This window comes from Lepisosteus oculatus, chromosome 1 (assembly GCF_040954835.1).
Source record: "Lepisosteus oculatus isolate fLepOcu1 chromosome 1, fLepOcu1.hap2, whole genome shotgun sequence".
NCBI lineage: Eukaryota > Metazoa > Chordata > Actinopteri > Semionotiformes > Lepisosteidae > Lepisosteus > Lepisosteus oculatus.
In genome coordinates, this window is record NC_090696.1 from 39,475,436 (window position 1) to 39,496,100 (window position 20,665).

A 20,665-nucleotide genomic window follows, 5' to 3' on the forward strand; every position below is an offset into this window, starting at 1 on the left:
AACATCAATGGAAAGCAACATAGAGTCTAGGTGCAGTATCTCTTCTGCATAATGCCGTGTGCTGCTATTCTTCCATTAGAAGCTCAATCAACCCATGCCTGGCTGTTGGAGGTGAAAAACACTATCCTGTAAGTACTTGATTAGGATAGATCTGGTTACTGGCAAGGCCATGACATACAGTATGGGTACCAGCAGTATCAAGCTCATCAAACCACTGGGCAACCACACATGCACTGTGGATGAGGGCATTGTTATCCTGTAGGTTCCCCAGTCAATTGATCTGCAGTTGCTCACCTGATCTGCCTTGCATTTAGAATTAATGCAAGGATAACATAATCCTGGAGTATGTGGTTCTTCCAAATGTTGCATTGTGATGATGATGTCTTTACTTCACATTTACAAGCTGACATCAACTTAGACATTGTTGCTCATGAACCAGGTTGAGCTGCCAAACATACTGTACCCCAATAATTACCCCTGTTTCAAAGTTTTTTTGTTGCTTAAAAAAGTAAACACACAAAACAATAATATTTATTATATTAATAATTACAACCTTTAACCAAAACATTTTAACATTAAATATACTGTATATTACATATACACTGGTCCATAAATCATTGCTTACGAAAGCATCTTTCCCATACAAAAGACATGTCCTTTCAAAACAAGCTATTTTGCTTCAATGATTCAAAACATTAACAACAAAAACCAAGGTCACCATCTATCTGCTCGTTGCCTCTTCCTGATCAGTACTTTCAAATTCTCTCCTCACGTAGCCTTTCTTTATATCTATTGTTACCTCTAACATTCTGTTTATTGAAAGGAGGGTGTTCTCTTTCACTGGAATTCACTTTCTTTGCCACAATGCCTTATTGCATGCTGTCAGTACCATCCATGATTTGACGAACTGCTCCTCAGCCAGTTCTCTCAAATGCGCTCCAAACAGTAACATTTTCATTGACAAATGCCTGCCTTTAAGGAAAAACCCCCAAAATGTCTCTGCTGTCTTTCAGGACTTTTTGGCTACTGCACATACCAGGAACAGGTGAAGAACTGTTTTTCTCTATAACCCTCCACACGGCATCTAGGGCGCTTCTCCATTCATTTTCTGTATATTACAGCTCCAGCTCCAGAATGGGAGAATTTCACACACCACAAAGACCACATCACTATGTTGACTCAGCAAACCAAAATAGTTAAAACGCTTCCATACTATACTAGGCATATTACTGCAACCCTTTTAATTGAGAGACATACAATCTCTTTTCATCTGAAAACAGGTGGCATTTCCTTTTTTTTTTAATCCACATCTGTTTGCTTGCCTGCAAATTTCCCATCACTTGTTACCATTTTAACATTTCTCTCCTTATCTTACTTATCCTTAAGTAAAGTTTATTTGCAAATAATATATGAGAATTTCTAAATAAGTGTGGTTTCTCCACACAAGTAACAGTACATGTTCTATAGTTAAGGTCAGTTCTCTAGAAACAGAATGTTTTCTGAATACTTACTTATTCCGATGGCTGTGGCAAGTTTCACTGCAATTTCCGGTACTGCGCATGGCATGAATAGGGGTTCCAGAATGTGCTGCCCAAAAGCCAAGGCTATAACAGCTATAGCTGAAGGGCTAGAGACAAAATTTCAATTAATATGTCATATAGTTACTTATAGCTTCTTAGAACAAAGTTAACTAGCCTGGTGCACATATTTTTTACATTTTATTTTGCTATATACATATACTGCAGAAGAGAAAAGGCTTCTGTGAAGATCTCTCACAGCTTATTAAGAAGAAATACTGAGCAGAAGTACCTTTACTATATAATATTTTTCCAACTCATTTTACAGCACAGTGCAATGTAAATTTCCTTCAACATGCAGTCTATAGCACCCACATTTTATTATAGGAGCTCTTTTATCTCATATGTTGATCCAGGCCCTATTTTTTATTAATTTTGTTTTATTAGCTGGTTGTCGCTTTCCACAAGATTTGTATTCTTGCCTGCTGCTCTCTTCGTCACGAATGTCACCCTCTTTCCTATCTCTGTTATAATAATAGCTTACACTTATATAGCGCTTTTATGGACACTCCTCTCAAAGCGCTTTAGAGGTAATGGGGACTCCCCTCCACCACCACCAATGTGCAGCATCCATCTGGATGATGCAACAGCAGCCATAGTGCACCAGAACACTCACCTCACACCAGCTATCAGTGGGGAGGAGAGCAGAATAATGAAGTCAATTCATAGATGGGGATTATTAGGAGGCCATGATTGGTAAGGGCCAATGGGAAATTTGGACAGGACGCCAGGGTTACACCCTTACTCTTTTCGAGAAACACCCTGGGATTTTTAATAACCACAGAGAGTCAGGACCTTGGTTTTACTTCTCATCCGAAGGACGGCACCTGTTTACAGTATATTGTCCCATCACTGTACTGGGGCCTTAGGACCCACATGGACTGCAGGGTGACCACCCCCTTCTGGCCCCACTAACACCTCTTCCAGCAGAAACCTTAGTTTTTCCCAGGAGGTCCCCAATCCAGGTACTGACCAGGCTCACACCTGCTTAGTTTTAGTGGGTTGCCAGTTGTGAGTTGCAGAATGATATGGCTGCTGGCCGTAATGTCTTGTCTCTTATCATACAGTACCCCTTCTCATCTACTCTCCTCAGGTTTCCTGGCCAACTGACTGAATCTGTTTCTTGTTTTCTTATTTCATGTTCCTGCTCATTTTTCTTTGTTTTAAACCCTTTTTTAGATTAAGTTACAGTATCTGAACATAAGAATGGTTACAATCGAATAGAAGCTTATCTAGCACATTTAGTAGATAATAGCTAATTGGTCCAAAATTTCCATCTGACTGTTTCTCAAAGAAAACCAGGACATCCATTTTGGTAAAGAATTGCCTCCTTTTCTTAGTAGTTCTCACTTGTGTCCTCTAGTTTTGTACTTCACTTCTGATTCTGAAGAAGTCCAATAGGTCAACTTTATCAATGCCTTTGAAGATTTTGCATACATGCACCAAGTCACTTCATAATTTTCTCTGTAAATGACACTTTAAGACTAATTTCATAGAGCAGGAACATAACAGAGTTGTAATGAAAGTTTGAGAGGGACAAGAGCAACCATGGGCTTATTAAGTTCTGCTTCTGCAACCCACAACTACTTCTGACCTAATTTCTAAGATTTCTATATATACCACATGTCACCCTCTCCTCTTCCTCTTCCTTGTTTTGCATCCCTCCTCCACCCAATTGCCACCTTTGCTACTACCTTTGGTCGCCTTTTTACCAGGCATTGGGGTCCATGTCCTGGGCATGTCTGGGAGGTTGGCCCGGAACAAAGTCGGTTAAGTCAATTTTCAACACAATCAATAAGATTCTATTTTCGCACAATCTTCAGCTGCTCTCGTTTCATGTGAATTTTCTATGAGGTGGTGAGTTGACCAACATTCTACACAAGATTCTAAATGAGGACTTAATAGGGCAATGTACAATTTTAATATAACATTCCTTGATTTAACTTCTTGACTATATATCCTGACTTTTGGTTTGCTTTTTGATTGAGTAGACGATATAAGCAACATAAACACCTAAGTCTTTCTTCATAGTAGGCACTTCTGTATCAGTGTTTCCCGTTTTTTTTGTCTGCAGGCATTTGGACTGTGTCTTTTCAGTTGTCAGCTCAAATCTCAATTTTTATTATAAATCCTATAATATGTATATCGACCTGTAAGCTCTTATCACCATTTGATCATTATTTGAAATCTCGGAAGATAAGAATAAAAAAGACCTTATTCTTCAACGCTTTGTTCTGCAGAATGCTACCTGTTCTAGTGTTATACTGTATATTGCAATTCTTGAACTTATTTAGGTTCTTTATACTTCTTTGCAAATTCATTGAATAAGAATGCAAATTAGCAATTGACAAGAACTACAGTATTAGATGCTACTGTATGTACAATTATCTACTTACTGTATAGTCTGCATGCATGTAGCATAGAAATGCATGAAAAGGATCTGTAAAAATATTTAAAGAACTTCCAGTATTTGTTTCAACATTATCATGCTTTATAGATGTCATTATTGTTTTAAAGAACTTAAGGATGAATTAGCTTGCATTACTAACCGGATTGCAACCAAGTCTGCCCAAAGTCCTATAAAGGCGATTTGTGGGCCAAAAGCTTCCAGCATATAGGTATAATGACCGCCTGACTTCCTGATAGTTGTGCCAAGCTCAGCATATGACAAGGCTCCTGTAAAAGACATCACAAACATAGTGAATATTTACATCAACCTTGAATACTTGGGAAAATTGTAAACTAAGAACTATCAATAAATATGAATATTTTGGAAAAGATTTTAATATATAAGCAGATTTCTGAAATGTCAGGCTTAACAAAACACAGGAAAACAACTTTATAGGGTCTTCTTTCAAATAAAGTATTGTTTGCCTGTGAATCATTGAAAGATCACTAAAATAATTTCCAAGCTGATTATGCTTAACAGAAGGTGTGTACTGTATATTTTTGAAGAATATTCTTTACTTCACTGAATGTCTTTTTCTTCAAATACCTGAAAGATTCAACATTTGAGTATCTACATGAAGTCCACAAATTAGATATAAAAAGAGGATTTCTTCCAGTTTCCCTCTCTGTATGGTTGCTTAGTTTTATTCAGGCATTCAACATTTGGTGTTTGAGCTTATACTGTATGAACAGCGGATGCAAATAAATACGACAGGCTATTTTCTTTATTGCCTTATTGTTGTCTTCTGGAATGACTGTAGCTACATTAAACATTTCATTTTTGTTTTAATTTTCTTCTTCAGTATCACTTCTTTAGTTTCTGATTTACATCTTCATCTGTCACTTCAGAAGTTATGCATTTTGACAGTAGGATTTATAGTCTTAACGTAACATAATGATGACTAGCTATCACCTGAAAGGGATTACAAAAGAAGATCAGAAGATTTTTTGAGAAATGTTTAAGCTGGAAAGAAAGAATAGGTCAAATATGAAAAGCAGGTTTAACTAAATGACTGTAAAGTTAAATAAAAATATTATTACATTGGGAGAAAATAATTGTTTGCTTATTTTTTTAAATCACTTATTCATTTGTTTCCATTAAGGAAGCTAAGTCTGAAAAGATGCAGACAGGACAGTGCATGTCTCTAATAAATAGTGTGACCTTGTGGTTATTTGGAGAGGCAAAGATAAGTCAGTTTAAACAGCAAACACCAATTCTACAGTACCTTTTAGTACAAGAGGCAAACTACAGTCAATGTAAATTCTATGTTTAATTGTGTAATGAAGTTTTTGTTTAGTGTATTAAGACATTTCTCTTTCTACTGCTGAGGAATGCTGTTTTAGAAGACATTAGTTATTTAAAGTGATCTGTTGTAGCAGTCTTTTTGTGCAGGTTATCTCCAGTACAGATTGCCCAAAAATTATTTTGCAGTTACACAATGGGGTATTGTACATTTCTTCAGTGTATTAATTTTATCTAAAATGTTAATTGTTTATTTTTTTCCCATCTAAGGTTTGGATGTCTGTTCTCTAATCTGCCTCTGCTTTAAGGGGCATTATGGAATACTTTATAAGGGCAAGCGACTCTGTACAAAGTGAGCACAGTACTGGAAACAGCATCATAGTAATATCTTTGAATTTGATGTTCGCATATATTTTTGCCTTTGAATTTCAAAACACATCAAAATAATACTTTCAAGAAAAGAAGTGAAAATGTTGTAGGCAGTGGCTGAGTCACAGACTTTTTAAACTTTGGTTTAAAGAAAGCAAACCTTATAGAGTTTAGTCATCTCTTCCCTTTTTTCTTTTTCCTTTACTCTATAAAGCTGGTGATTTCTCCTGTGTCTATTGCAGTCTGTGACCATGACGTTGAACAAACAGGAAATTATCACTCCCACACAAAACTACGTAGACTTCATGGCCTCTGACTCAGAAACACTGAATGTGTCCCCTTTAGGGTGTACATCTTTTTTGTGTTATTTTAAGTTTTGTTTACTTATACAGTAGATAATTAATCAGAGTTAGGGCATGATTGTCAACATATGGCTGCCTCTACAGAATGTACTTACAACTGAATCAGAAATTATTCAAACTTACAGTTTTTAGCATATGTTTTTTTAAAGGACTTTTAATAATTGGATTAATCTCTTTTAATAGAGGTAAGAGACAAACATAAAGTACACTTAAGGTAGTTGCTAATGATGCCTACTTTTATTATATCAATTTTTTAAGTGAAATAGAGTAAATACCTGAATATTTACAAAAAGTGGCGTAGGATGTTTAATTTCCTCGGTTTACACAGAATATTATTATTAGTAAATTCTCAGTAGTAAATTATTTTACAGTAAGGGGCAGGAATTGGAAGTGTTAAAGACACAGTTTTGTTCTTCGCTAACTTCTCTTACTATTGCGGATGAAGGCTTAATAATGGAACTGTGATACCAATCACATCTGTACTGACAATTACTATAATTGTACAGTAGAAAACGAAGAAAATGTAAATGATCTACAACATGTCATACAGGCTACTATTCAGTTATCAACAGACTGAATAATAAAATTCAAAATACAAGTTGTTTTATTGTTATTACAATGGTCATTTTGTGTGTATTACTCTATATTGACAATTATATATTTGAAATCAAATAATATATTGTCTTGTATTTATAGTTTTAATATGTACTGTATTTTTGCATTACTGTAAAGAATAGATTGGATGAATTACAAAGTCACTTGCACAAAAAGTCAAAAGCCAAAAAACAGTTTAGGGTTACTATTCACGCTGTGCTTATGCACATCTTTTATAGCCTCTGCCTTTTAACTTTCAGGCCTGAATCTGCTATTTACTGTATAGTTTTGGCATTGTAACATAGCTCATACAAGATGTCTCTTTAATCTAGCATACAGTTTTGTCGGAAGTAAATCCTGTCAAACACCTTGACAGAAAATGGACCTTCCACACTGTATCCTATTTCTAAAACTGATATAAGCGTTAGTTTGTATCCTGAAGAAATGCTGTTTATGCAAAAAAAACTACAGCACCTCTCCATGTTCCTTGGTTTAATAAACTACCATGGGGAAATGAATTTAAAGTTTTGCACAAAAAAGTAAAATTCTGAGCCTTGTTCATGTGCTGCTCTGGTACTTGACATTGGCATTCATTTTTTCAATCATGGTTTTGTCTATCTTTTCTTTTTCCAGTTTTTTTTTCAGACTGTAATGACAATATAAGAAAGGACACAGGTAGAGTTTATTTGGGGTAAAACTGATTATACTATACCCATGTACGACTAAATAATGATAATTCATTGGTACACATTATGGTATTCTAACTTTACATTCACATGTCATGGTCATTTCATTATGTCTGTTGGTAAAATAATTGTAATAATTGTTCAGGAAAATGTGGAATACTTATATGGAAGGCTTCAAAAATAACATTTAATTTAAAAGATGAACATTGATTACAAAAATAAATGAAAAATTCATGAAAAATATGATACTAGATACTTTAATTATCAAAGTTTTGAGTTTTGCATACTCTTGTCAGAGTCAGGATGTGCTCTTTTCAGAGTCTTTCATACAGCTCCTGCAGAAACATGAAATTAGGCTGCATTCTATCCCAGGGTATATCCTTCACTAATTAAGACTTGAGTTATTCATATTTGATGTGATATTTGCTTCTCTGAAGCTATATACAGCAGTAGCATTCAATGCATTGCAATGCCATCATGGCCAATGCTTTCATATTTATTATGTAGATGTGGCATTTACTGACACACATTCCGCCAACTTGTACTGTACCAACACACTGTAATATGAACAGAAGAAGAGCTGCAAATGAGATGAAGCCATTTGGCCCATCTAGCCTGTTTTTGTCATCACTAGCTGATTGATGTAAACATCTCATCCAGCTGTTTCTTGAAAGAAGCCAGGTTATTCACTTCAACAATGTGACTGGATATTGAACTCAATATTCAAGGCACTTTCACCTAGTCTCCATTTGTGTCCTCCAGTTTGTGGTTCACTATTCATTCTGGAGAAGTCATCTAGATTGACTATATCAATCAATTTGTCTTTTTGGAATTTGTGGATTTTTTATATTTTGAATCGCCTCCCTTTGTGGTCTTCTGTGTTCAAGAATAAAAAAAGGTTCCTCTTCTTCTAGCTTTGTGGTTCCCATTTTGTATCAATGCTTTGTTTTTGATACCTTCAGGCAAAACCTTGCACCTGTCTACATTTATCATCAGTCTTGATAGTCTTTACTTTGAATGTAATGAGATGCTTCTATACTGTAGGTTTTTGCTAATCCTTCTAATAAGGTTTCATCTGTAAACTGGACTAGTTTGCTAATTAAACCAGAATATAGATTTTCTATATAAATTAGGAATACCTGTGGTCCTAGTAATTATCTCTGTAGGCTCTCCACTAATTATACCACCCCAATATGAGCATCCACTGATTATATGTACTGTTTCCTATTTATAATCATTTCTGATTCGAAGTGTAGGATTTTTCTGTATAATGATTAAAGTGCTGTGCATCAGAAACATACTGCTATTTGCAGTAATAGTATGTGGAAATCTGTATGAAAAATCAAAATGTTTACTTTGAATATACTTGTCATAAAAAAATACAACTTTAAATGCAATCTATTGTAATTGAAGATGTTTTAGAATACAGAAGGGTCTTATGAGCATTTATATGGAGGTCAGATAGGGACCTGTCCAAATGTGATCTCTGGGTGGCCTTTCCTTCGCTGAAATTTTCTGTGGCATCTTGCATCCCTATACAAGCATACTGTGTATTGCCATAAAGGCCTGCCACTTATAAAAAATAATGTTTTTAATAAAATAAATATAAAAGTTTTTGAAGCAATAGTGAAGATGGTGTAATGCTGATATGTTGTTTGGTTTCCAATATTGCAGATGTATTTATTCAACAGTATATGTAATACCTAATCATTGGAAATACTAGCAATTAGCAAGCACAGTGTCTGTTTGTAATGAGCAATTGTGAGACTTAAATATGGTGGATTGAGGAATGACAAGATCAGACATTTACATTAAATTAAAACAAGTAATGTTTTAGAGTTCTAAACAAAATGCCTATAATTATATGTGATTAACTAAAGTGAAGTTTAGGGTTAGGGTTAGCTTCATATTGGCAGAATCAAAATAATATGCATACAGTCCATAATGGGATAATTTATTAATAAAGCTATTGCACTGAGAAGAACTGTACTATGTTTTACTATTCTCTCTCATCCTAGCATTAATCCCGCATCACCAGGGTCCACTTGTCGGCACACCCATCTCCATTTGATGGTTTGAACCAAATCTTTGAGCTGACGTTGCCATTAAATGCGACCGAGAATACTCCAACCCATGTGTCGCTTGCCGTCGGAGGGGTGAGGGGGGAGGAGAACAAAGTAATGTAGCCAATTCATAGAGGGGGATTATTAGGAGGCATGGGAAATTTGGCCAGGCCCCCAGGGTTACACCCCTACTCTTTTCAAGAAACACCCTGGGATTTTTAATGACCACAGAGAGTCAGGACCCTGGTTTTACGTCTCATCCGAAAGACAGCGCTTGTTTAGAGTATAGTGTCCCTGTTACTATACTGGGGCATTAGGACCCACATGGACTGCATGGTGAGCACCCCCTGCTGGCCTCTCTAGCACCTCTTCCAGCAGCAACCTTAGTTTTTCCCCAGGAGGTCTCCGATCCAGGTACTGACCAGGCTCACACCTGCTTAGCTTCAGTGGGCTTCCAATTGTAAGTTGCAGGGTGACATGGCTGCTGGCTGTACTATGTTTTACTATTATCTACATAAAATCCATCTAAGGATGTTAAAGTACTTCAGTGTGCATTAATTAGAGAATAATTAAATAGAATGCTTTTGAGTAAAATTATACATTAATATGTGTAATATACACGCTAACCAAAAAAATAACTGTTGGTAGCATTAGTGAACTTACAAAGTTTGGCAAGAATTAAACACAATACCAAGCTCTTTGCTTAAAATGCAATGTCTGTTTCACAAGGTATTAACTTTGTTTTAGGCTATAGTGCATTAATACAGCTGTGTGTTTAGCAATGTTGATTTTGCAATTTGTTTATCTAAGGACTTTAGATCAAAATGATGTTAAATGACTGAATAAAAATATCATATTAATCTTATTTTAAATGTCATTGTACCAACTTCCCAAGACTTACAGAACCAACTTAAAAGATCTGTCTCTGTCTAATTATAAGGTAGTAGATGGACTAGGTCTGCCCCAACATGAAAGATGTCACATTCCTGCACGCAGCCTGTCCTAGATTATTGTTGGCCAGCTGTTTTTCCTTGAATTTTGTCTACAAGCATTGTTTTTATTATGCCCTGAGACCATACAATGTTTACCCAGACCATTAACAGTCTCCGCTGTTTTTTTTGTAATGATTTAATACATACTACTGGTTTGTCCAGTTCTTATAGTAACTTTAGATTTTTTTTTTTCATTTCAATGGTGTTGTTTCAGATGTGTATCATACAAAATAGTATAAACAGTGACTTTTAATATTAACACTAAAATTATAATAATAACACAAAGAGCATACAGTAGACGCAAAATAGGCTATTACTGTTTCAAGTTTTACTTTAAATGATTTGCATGATGACTTAAAATATAACAAGTTTTTTTTTCTACATTGTGACCTGACATCAACTTTTAGAGATAAGTGGATACTATTTTTTTTCCATTTTTATTACTCTACAGTATATACTGTATATAAAGTGATAGGTTGTGTGGTTTCAACTAACTCAAAGCAGGATTTTATATTATGTTTGATTCTCTTTACCTGTCAGAACTTTGATGAAAGTTTCCTCATTTTAGTTTTCCATTTTGCAACATAAAATAAATAAATGGCATTATTTACCATATAATACTGCATTGTGGTATCATTTAGAAGGATTTGGAAAATGAAAAAACAGCCACACGTTTCTTTAATGACTTCAACTCATAAATGGTTGTATTCTGGTAACATACAGTACGGTATGTCACTGGAAAGTTGTCTATCACAGAAATGGAGTTGAAGCATAAATAAACAAATGTTATTGAAGTGTTATGAAAACTAATTTTCTGATGTTTCAAAAGATAGCACAATTGAACTGCTTGTGAGATAAGCTTTAAAATTTAACATTTTAATTCATTTTTGAGATTTCAAGGTTGATTTATTAAATACATAAAATAGATTATAGACAGACAGAAATACACACACTATTAAATAGGATAAGTATTTTCTTAAAGACATAAGTTTACTTAGTGAACTACTAAATACTGGCATAAGACTGTTTTTCAATAGCACTCATAAACTGTGGACTGAGACATTACATTGCACTGAATGTTAATACCTCATTATGAGATTCCAGCACAACAATAGAATTTGGTAATTAACTTTGTAATTAATATTTATAAAAATGTGTTCAGCTTATTCAAATATTTGAATGTCAATGATTAGATCTGTTTATTTTAATAACTTGAAGTCTTGTATAAAAAATGGATATATCCTAAAGTGTTTTTTGTTTGGAGATGCTAGTTAAAATTGCACCGCGCTTTTATTGAAAGGAGGTACATTCTCAAAGAAAAACAATATTGCCTAGTTCCTTATGCTACATCAGATTTTTTTTCCTTTAAATACCTTTTTTGGAATTAGGTTCAGATTTTTGTTTTAAATCCCAACTAATCCATTAATAACCCAGTGGTCGGGTTAGAACAATTCCATGTGCATCCAGTTTGGAAGAACTAATTTTCAGACTTTTTTTCTTTAAATCATTTTTGGGAATTTGTTTGAGAATTTAGTTTAAATTCCAGCTAATCCATTAACCCAGTTGTCAGGTTTTTGTGCAACAATTGAGGAGTTTTTATGATGCATGACTGGTTTTCAACTTGTACTGTATTTGTATATTGTATACAATACAAATCATATGATATAGAGACAGCATATTGCTTATATAGTATATACAATATACTATATATACTGTATATATGAGTTTCACTTTTTTTTTACTTTGACTAAAGAAGATTTAAGACAAACATACAGTATGATAGATTATATTGACTGAATGGGTTTAAAAGATAATGTGAAAATGTGAAACTGAATAATGGTTTCTCTAATTTCAGTATTAACATGCAAGAGGAATGGAAATACTTTCTTCTCTTTCTACACTGTCTTTGTGGTCTTGAAATATCTTGATGATGCTTTTTTAGCACTACTTGTGTATTAAAGTATTAAGTTTCCTTTGAAGTTGTCACGATCTTAATCCTTCCTTTTAAGGGTGCTCCGGCTCTTTCACATTTTTGACGATTTCATGCACCTGCCCCTCCTTATTTAAACCTGACACTCTCACTACTCTGGGCTCTGCATTGGAAGACGGACGCCCAGAGGCCCGCCTAGCATCAAGTCGCCCTACGTCCACAGCTTGAGGACGTGGGCCTCCTATCGGCGTCTCGACGCAGCTGAGTGTGGGGCTCAGAGCGCCTGGCCTCATCATCCCGGTTTTATTCCCCATCCCTGTACCGGATCTCGTTCCTCATGACTCTGTTTTGTCACGTTTCAGTTGGATCACCATGTTTGGACTTTTGGACTTCACCCCACATTTCCCCCCTGGACTCCTTGGACTTGTTCACCTTGGCTACACACCCCGAGCACCAGTTCACTATCGCCATGCCCCCTGTCTGTCAACCCCTCCTGATCCTCGTTGTCTCCTCCCCTTGTCCTTTTCCATTTACTTCCTGATTATACTGTCTGCATAGACTCCTGAACTACGCTTCATGGGAGCCTGGATCAAATAGCAAATTAGAGTTGCTCCATATTGATAGAGTGCCTCATGCTTCGGTGCAGTGTATAGAAACAGATGTTATTTTAAATGGAATAACTTAATACAGTTAACACATCTTTAAAATCTTAAAAGTAATATTACTTTTATTTTAATCCTTCTGTTATACAAATTAAACATTAAAAATACAAGCAGATTTGGGTGGCATAGTAGTGCCATGCAAAACATTGTTGCCTTGCGCTAATGGGGCCCAGGGTTCAATTCCTAGGGGTTCTATCTGTGTGGAGTTTGATTGGCTTTCCTCTGGTTACTCCAGTTTTGACCCACAGTAGAAAATAGTTCTGATAGGTTAATTGGCTTCTGGGAAAATTGACCCTGGACTGGTTCTTCTATAACCCTGTATAGGATAAAGCAGTTAGATGGAAAAAAAAATAAATTTAATCTACTGAATATTTATCAAGACAATATTGTTTAAGTAAAATACAATTCAAGGCATTGGAGTACTTACTAAACTTACCAGTGTAACTCTGAAATCTGACTAAGGATGTTAAAGTCTGACTATCGCATAAAAGGGCATACAAAAATTCTAAGTGCTTACAAACACTTCTTCACTGCTTCTTTTGGTATATTTTAAATGTCTCACTTTTCTTTTCCAATGAAAAGCTTTTCTTTTTTTAGATTTTACAGTCCTGCAGTTTAAAAAGTCTTACTAGATTTCCCTTAGCTTCTTTAAAAAACACTCTTATTACAAATCCAAGATATTTTACTTATTTCTACTAAATCAGAAGGTACTGTATATGAAAGCCTAATAAGGCAATTGCAGATGTGGAAAAATAAGTCAGGAACTTCCAGAAACCAACCAGGTCTTCTGCAATCAATGTAATTACACCAAAATGGTGATAACAGTAACAGGCTGTGACGGTTCATAGTTTCTGACAGTTACGATAAAATGATTGGAGAAAAGAGAGCATTTTACAGAAATGTCTGACATTTTTGCTTGGCTTGAGAGTCAATATCTGGCCATAAGGACAAGGCAGTAGACACGCAATCGAGTAAGTATGGTATAAGGTTTGCCTTATCCCATTAGGTTTGCAGGATGATGTTTGGTCATATGGACTACAAGCAGTTCAGAAAAAAAACTCAGCAAAAGAAAGAGAACTGAGTTGACTGTTGCATGTGATGCACAGCATATGCTGTAAAGTGTTGGTCTGGTGACCCACCTTTATACCCTACAGCCAGTGGAGAACATGGGAATACTGATACCTACAGTATTTGTTCTTAAAGCAGTTCTGCGCAAACATCCTTCTTGTTTCAGTCCTTATTGACTTTAAAGTCATATAATTTGCATTTCCCATACATGTATGTTTGCTTGTGTGATTCTGCCATTCTGTTTTCATGCTCTTGATGTAGTCACTGTTAAATACACGTTTGTTTGTTTTTTAATTAGAAATTTAATAATCCTCTTATTAAAATATTCAAACTTTATTCCAATACCTTCATCTGAGAGCACCAGTACGGGTGCTTCAAAAATGTTTATAATTTTGCTTGAACAACAGAGCATGCACATTCATTTCCTTTTCTTTATTTAAGGGTGTTTGGCATAGTAGAATTGTAATTTACATTTTTTCGACCTTTTAAAAAAAACAACTCACATGAATTTTTGTGTTTGATGATTATTATTGCTTTTGCTCACATAAGATTAATATAATTAACCAAACTTTATTAGGTAAACTGTGAAGGTATTTGCAAAATAAATCATTAATGTGTTCATCATTAACTTATATGGCCTAAGAAAATGAATGTGAATAGATAAACATCTTAATACCATTTGGATTTCATTTAATAAATAAACAACTTATATTATAACTGTGAGGCCATAATTCAGAACACATTAACTGGGCAAAAGACATCAATTACACTTTGTCTTATTTTCAGTGTCTTCCATCTCTATCATTTTATTTTACACAACTGTAGTATAAAATGAAAATATCAGCTTCTTACCAAACAATGACAGGACCCCACATGCACTCCAGATCACAAGAGACATTCCAATACTGCCAGAGTGCTTCAGGATGCCCTTGGGTGAGATGAATATCCCAGCTCCGATGATGGTCCCAGTTATAATTGAGATTCCTCTCAGCAAAGTTACTTTTTTTCTTAGTTCTACTTTACCTGTGGCATCTTTATTACGTGACTCTACACCTGGGCTCCCTTTGGAGTTCCCTCTAATATATCCCCTAGTGTAGGTATTATTAACAGCAGCAGATGTCCTGGACATGATGATATGTGTGATCTTACTCACTGCAGGCAGTCAAAACTTTAGCTGGCAGTTCTGGCTTTGCCTTGAACTCTCATACACTTGACAGAAGCCCTCTGTGGCTGCTGTGAAAAAGAGACACTGCCTCCCCAGCTTACTGTAAGTTGAGCCTATTCTCAACTGAATACTCTCCCTACCAGCTGCCTTGTCATCATGCTGCAGCTCCTGTCTCTGTGTCAGATTATATAGAATTTGCTGCCACACTCAGTTACTGCTGCTTATGATGATGCAAAATATTCAGGTTTGCATCAGCCACAAGCACGCCTTAGGATTACTCAGCACTTTGTAGTGTGCTCATTATTGTAAGTGAAACCTTATACTCCTGAAAAGGAAATAGTAACAAACCAGGAAATTAATTATTATGACTCCCTTAATGTTTTGTGTTACTGGATAGACAAACAGTTACGTACTTATTTGCTACTGATAAGCAATGCAAAGCCTAATTTATTTTTTATTTGATATTCTTCTTGTGTAGCAATCAATTTAAACCCAGAGCCAAAGCAATGACAAGGTACTTCCCAGCTGTTCTGATAGATTAAAGATATTGCATAAAGGTGAACAACAAGTTCCTAATTCTTTTTACCATGCTGAAAATGAACATGTCTACAGCCTATTACTACTGGAATTCATCCAACTATCCATTATCAGAAAGCCAGTTATTACTGGTTAAAGTTGAGGCAATGCAGAGTCTACCCCAGAAACATAAAATACAAGGATTGCAACCTGAACATGTCTTCATTACATTGCTGGATACAGACATCATACACACACACCACAAACACAGGATAATCAAAGTTTTTTTTATTTACTTTTATTTGCACATTTGGGAATTGGCCTAAAACAGATTTTTTAAAAATGTGTATACTTTATGTGTCCATGTTATGCTAAATCTTCTTGTTTTTTTTACTCAAAAACAATTATTTTCTGATCATGTCAAAGTTTCAAAGACCAAAATGAAATGTTGCCTTAGTGTTGATGCAAAGTATTTTGCTTGTATTGCGAAATGAAAAAAAATACCAAGCAAAAAAGGAATGAAACAGAAAAGACAGTTGTGTTGGGATTTGTCTTACGTACAGTACAGTAGGTAAATCAAATTATGCATGCTGCTTGTTAGTATTGCAGTTCCTAAACTTATTTTGATGACAGAACAACAGCTAGTTCCTAGAGTACCATGAAAGATATGCATTAGCAAAAATGAACCACTTATACCCTGTATTTATGTATTTTGAATTTGGCTCTCTTGAGACAAGCATTGTTTTCTACAGAGTCTATGTCTTCTTGGTGATTTAGACTGGTTCCACTTGTTGTCAAGCAAGCAAGAAGATTGCAAGGACAATCTTAAACAGATCATTTTCTTTTCTGTTTCAAAAGTATTTATTGTTTGCTTCCTGTGTAATTTTTTTTTCTTAGGTAAGTCAAGAGGTATCCATGTACTGTATTTTAAAAAATGCAAGATAACATTTCTTGTTTTCTTTGATCTACAAACCACTTGAGCTTCCACTTTTAAATGTGTGTGTATTTGATGTTGGACACTATTTTTAAAGTTCTGTATGTTCTTCACCTTGTGGCATGTGTTGTTTTTTTTTTCATTTGGACCTACCACTTGGCAGCTTTGGGGACTCATTTTTCTCTGGTGTTGTATATGGAACTTGACTACCAAGGTCAGCCACTTCCATGGCAATAGCAAGGAAAAGGTTATTCAACTGCTCCATACAAGGAGCAGAATTGATTCCGTTTATTTTGTATGCTGAGAAAATATCTCAGTGGATTCAACCATTCTCAGATGAGAACCCTGCTGCTGGACTGTTTTATGAACTAAAGAAGTGAGAATGAAAAATTGAGGCCTGCTCTTTTCTTCTTCTCTTGAGACAAACGCCACAGTATATTGCTCAGTGTATAAGGCCAGAAAAATGGGGCAAGCAAATCATGAGCACATTTTCACACAAATAGCTGCTTTCTCTTCATCTTATTTCATCACACAGAATATAAATGACCCCCCTTGGTTAAGCAGCCATTTCAGATTATGTGAGAGTCCATGGATATAAATCATTGTGTGCCATACAAAGGAACTTATCTAAATGTTACTGCTATGATGTTACATTGAAATTCAACAAAAATCATACAGTATATAGTTTAAAATATTGTTTTATTCTGATTAAAATGGAATATTATCACAACCACAGAATTTTACAAAGATAACAGTAATATTTCTGCATTTTTAATTCATTATTTATTACTAAACCTTTTCACAGTAACTTGGGGTATAAGTGTTTTTATGTTCATTTGTATTCATTCTAATAACCCTGAAGATTTAATTTCAATAATAATGACTCCTTTTCAACCACAAGGACACATACTGCTAATGTATGGTTTCTATGACAGTTTAATGTCACCATACTGTATATAATATTGTGTATAGTAACATGTTTCCAATTTAGTTGGTATTGGTGTTTTAAAGTATTTACTGTGCATTTACCTTGAAAATAAAATATGAGTATTTGATCTGATCTTGAAACATCTTAACAACCACATAGCAATGAGATGCAAAGCCAATTGCAAAGTAATAAATCAGAATGAACATTCCAGTTATTCTTCTTTAGATGGTACACTTATGTTAAATGCTGTTAGAGCATGTAACTGTATATTACCAGAAATTATTTATTTGCTAATTGCAATATATAATATAAATTATTTGGAAAAATAAGTTACTTTATGATACTTATAATATGTATGTTATTATACATTTCCCTCAGTGGTGTTGGCATTTTAAAACAGTATTCCAGCTTTAAATTGAAATTGTTAAGAAAGAGACTCTTCAAACTGTGTGTTTATTAAACACTATCCTGCTCATTTCTAGCCTTTAGAAAGGATTAAAAAGAATTTAGAGACTGAAACATACAGTACATATCCAATGTGTTTATTGCTTTCAGATATCCATTAAACGTTTGAAATAAAAATTGGAATACTGCAGGAAGTGTAAAGTCTCACCACCGTGTCTGCTAAAAATTTCTGATATACTGTACTGTACAAGCGTCTTTTGACTCTTCCTCCTATAGCCTTGACAATAAGTTTGATTCTTGTAATAAGTTTCACTTGGTAGCAAATACATTATTATGTTAAAAATAGGTTGTGTTAGTAGTAAAAGATGGTAAACTAAAATAATATATCAAAAACATTTCAATGGAGATGTGTCTTTTCAAGACCTATCTAAACTGATGTACTGTAACATTGTTATGATAAAAACTTGCACGTTTGGCAGGAACATTTTTATGAACTTCATAAATCAATTCACTGTAAAAGTATGTTGAGTACTCCACTAATTTGGATTAAGGGTTCTATTAAAGATTTAAATTTCAATGTAAAATGTAGACTTATATGCATATTTTCATTTTCCAACCACTTTATCCAACACAGGATCACAGGGGAACCAGACTCTATCCCAGCAGGCAACGTGCAAGAGGCAGGATACAAACTGAGTGGGCCACCAATCTATTGCAGGATACATACAGACACAAACATGCAGACACTCACACAAGGACGATATTACCAGAAGCCAATTAATCTACAAGTACGTCTTTGGATTGTGAGTGAAAAACCAGAGCTCCCAGAGAAAACCCATGCGAATATACAGGTGACTATACAATACAAACTCCACACAGATACAGGTAGCTCCAGGGCAAACCACTGTAACATCTTGCCACCCTGTGTTTTCTCAATGAATGTTTATTCTGCTTTTCTGCTGATCTACAACAGAACATTACAAATTGTACCATTACTATTAACAGTGTATTAGGAACATACTGTATTTTTGCATACTGTGCATAGAGTAGGATGTAAAGCTGTTTTGAGGTATAAAAAGTATGGTTATGGTCTATTTGTCTGTTGTTTGTTCATAAATAGGTCAACAAGAAAACTTTTTGTATTAAAATATTTTTTTGCTTTTCAAAACTCTGCATTTTATTTTCATATCATAAAAAAACACTATTCTTAAAATCTAGACAGCCTCAGATATTACTGTTAGGGAACATTTAGTTGCATTGTTTAAGCTTAGAGACATACAGTAAGGCACACTGGTCTTTAGAGACATTCAATAGCCAAGAGAATTTGGTCCTTCTAAATGATTTGCTTCCAGTTTGCAACAATAAATACAACTAAACAAATTTCAGAACAATTACAGAGCCGGAACACAGAGGTTAGCCCAAGCTCAGGGGGTCAGATGATGTCGGTGTAGAAACCTAGGCCTTCAGGCCACGGACGTGGGGCGCCCTGGTAATAGGCGGGTCTCATGATATACTGTACGTACCCTCAATGCTGAGCAAGATGCAGAGCAGACACAGGAAGTACTGTAATTTGGGTACACAAGACACACTGGAAAAGCCATGAATAATCAAAGGGAACTAGGAAGTAGAAGTTGAGCATCCTGTAGGTGTATAGGGCGTGACAGTACCGCCCTTCAAGGGCGGCTCCTGACGTCCAAAAAAGAGCTGCACAGCACCGGGGAGAGGAAAAACCTAATTTAACTTAAAGAAAACCTCCAGGAGTCCAAAGCTGAGACTTGACACATCTGTGATTATTCTTTCAGTATATTTGAATAGTTCTGTGAAGTCGTTATATGGGCACAGCATGTTGATGTTGTAATAGAAAAAAAAATAATGTTACTATGTAAAACTATGAAACTATACAAATCTACTAGAACATATTTATAATTAATTTTGGAAACTTAAAAGGAACCTCCAGGAGTCCACAGCTGAGACTTGGCACATCTGTAATTATTCTTTCAGTATATTTGAATAGTTCTGTGAAGTCATTATTTGGGCACAGCATGTTGATTTTGTAATAGAAAAAACAATGATGTTGCTACGTATGTAAAACTACAAAACTATGTAAATCTACTAGACCATATTAGCCTTAATATGACTGTTGCAAAAAACATTTTACATATTCATCTTCACTATGTTTTCTTATATTTCTGATATACAGTGATCTGTTATCTGAACAAATAACAATCTACTCTTCAAGACAATACTACAGAAGTTAATGGCAAAGCTTTATTAAAAGACTGTGTGTAACTGAATAAGTGAAGGGCAACAAAACTGTGGACTTAGTGCTGTATGTATTTGAACGCACAACGTGATCATTCCCAGGTTTAGTATCAATTGCGACAAATAAAAATAAAGAAACAATGGACTATGTTATCTTCAGCTTCAGAGCAAAACACTAGGCAAGTGTTTCAAAAACAAGAACAATAATGAAAGTAAGGGAAGGTATCAAAATTTGAAAAACTGGTTTAACCTAGTTCCTGCTTGTATCTAAAATTACTTGCTCTGTGGGAAAAAGAGAACACTCTCTGGATTGAATAAAGGAATCACTTAATTCTGAGATATAATTTCATAAATTTGAACTTAATTTCTCTGGCATTCACTTCATAGGCTCAACCTTAGGCTTTGTAATACTTTATAATATTACCACCACCTTGCCCTATCTCATTATATCTCATTAACTA

At 35.0% G+C, this 20,665-nt stretch overlaps 1 protein-coding gene across 2 annotated transcripts in view; it reads right to left on the minus strand.

Annotated features, from left to right (window-relative positions):
- slc7a11 (solute carrier family 7 member 11) overlaps window positions 1–15,343 on the minus strand; it is a 54,856-nt gene extending 39,513 nt beyond the window's left edge. For both annotated transcript variants that reach the window (XM_015344749.2, XM_015344750.2), the window contains exons 1-3: window positions 14,847–15,343; window positions 4,127–4,253; window positions 1,512–1,627 (exon numbers count right to left, since the gene is read on the minus strand). In XM_015344749.2, the coding sequence (XP_015200235.1) occupies window positions 1,512–1,627; window positions 4,127–4,253; window positions 14,847–15,123 (520 nt within the window). In that variant the 5' untranslated portion in view covers window positions 15,124–15,343. The remainder of the gene's footprint in view (window positions 1–1,511; window positions 1,628–4,126; window positions 4,254–14,846) is intronic.
- Between the last annotated feature and the right edge of the window lie 5,322 nt (window positions 15,344–20,665).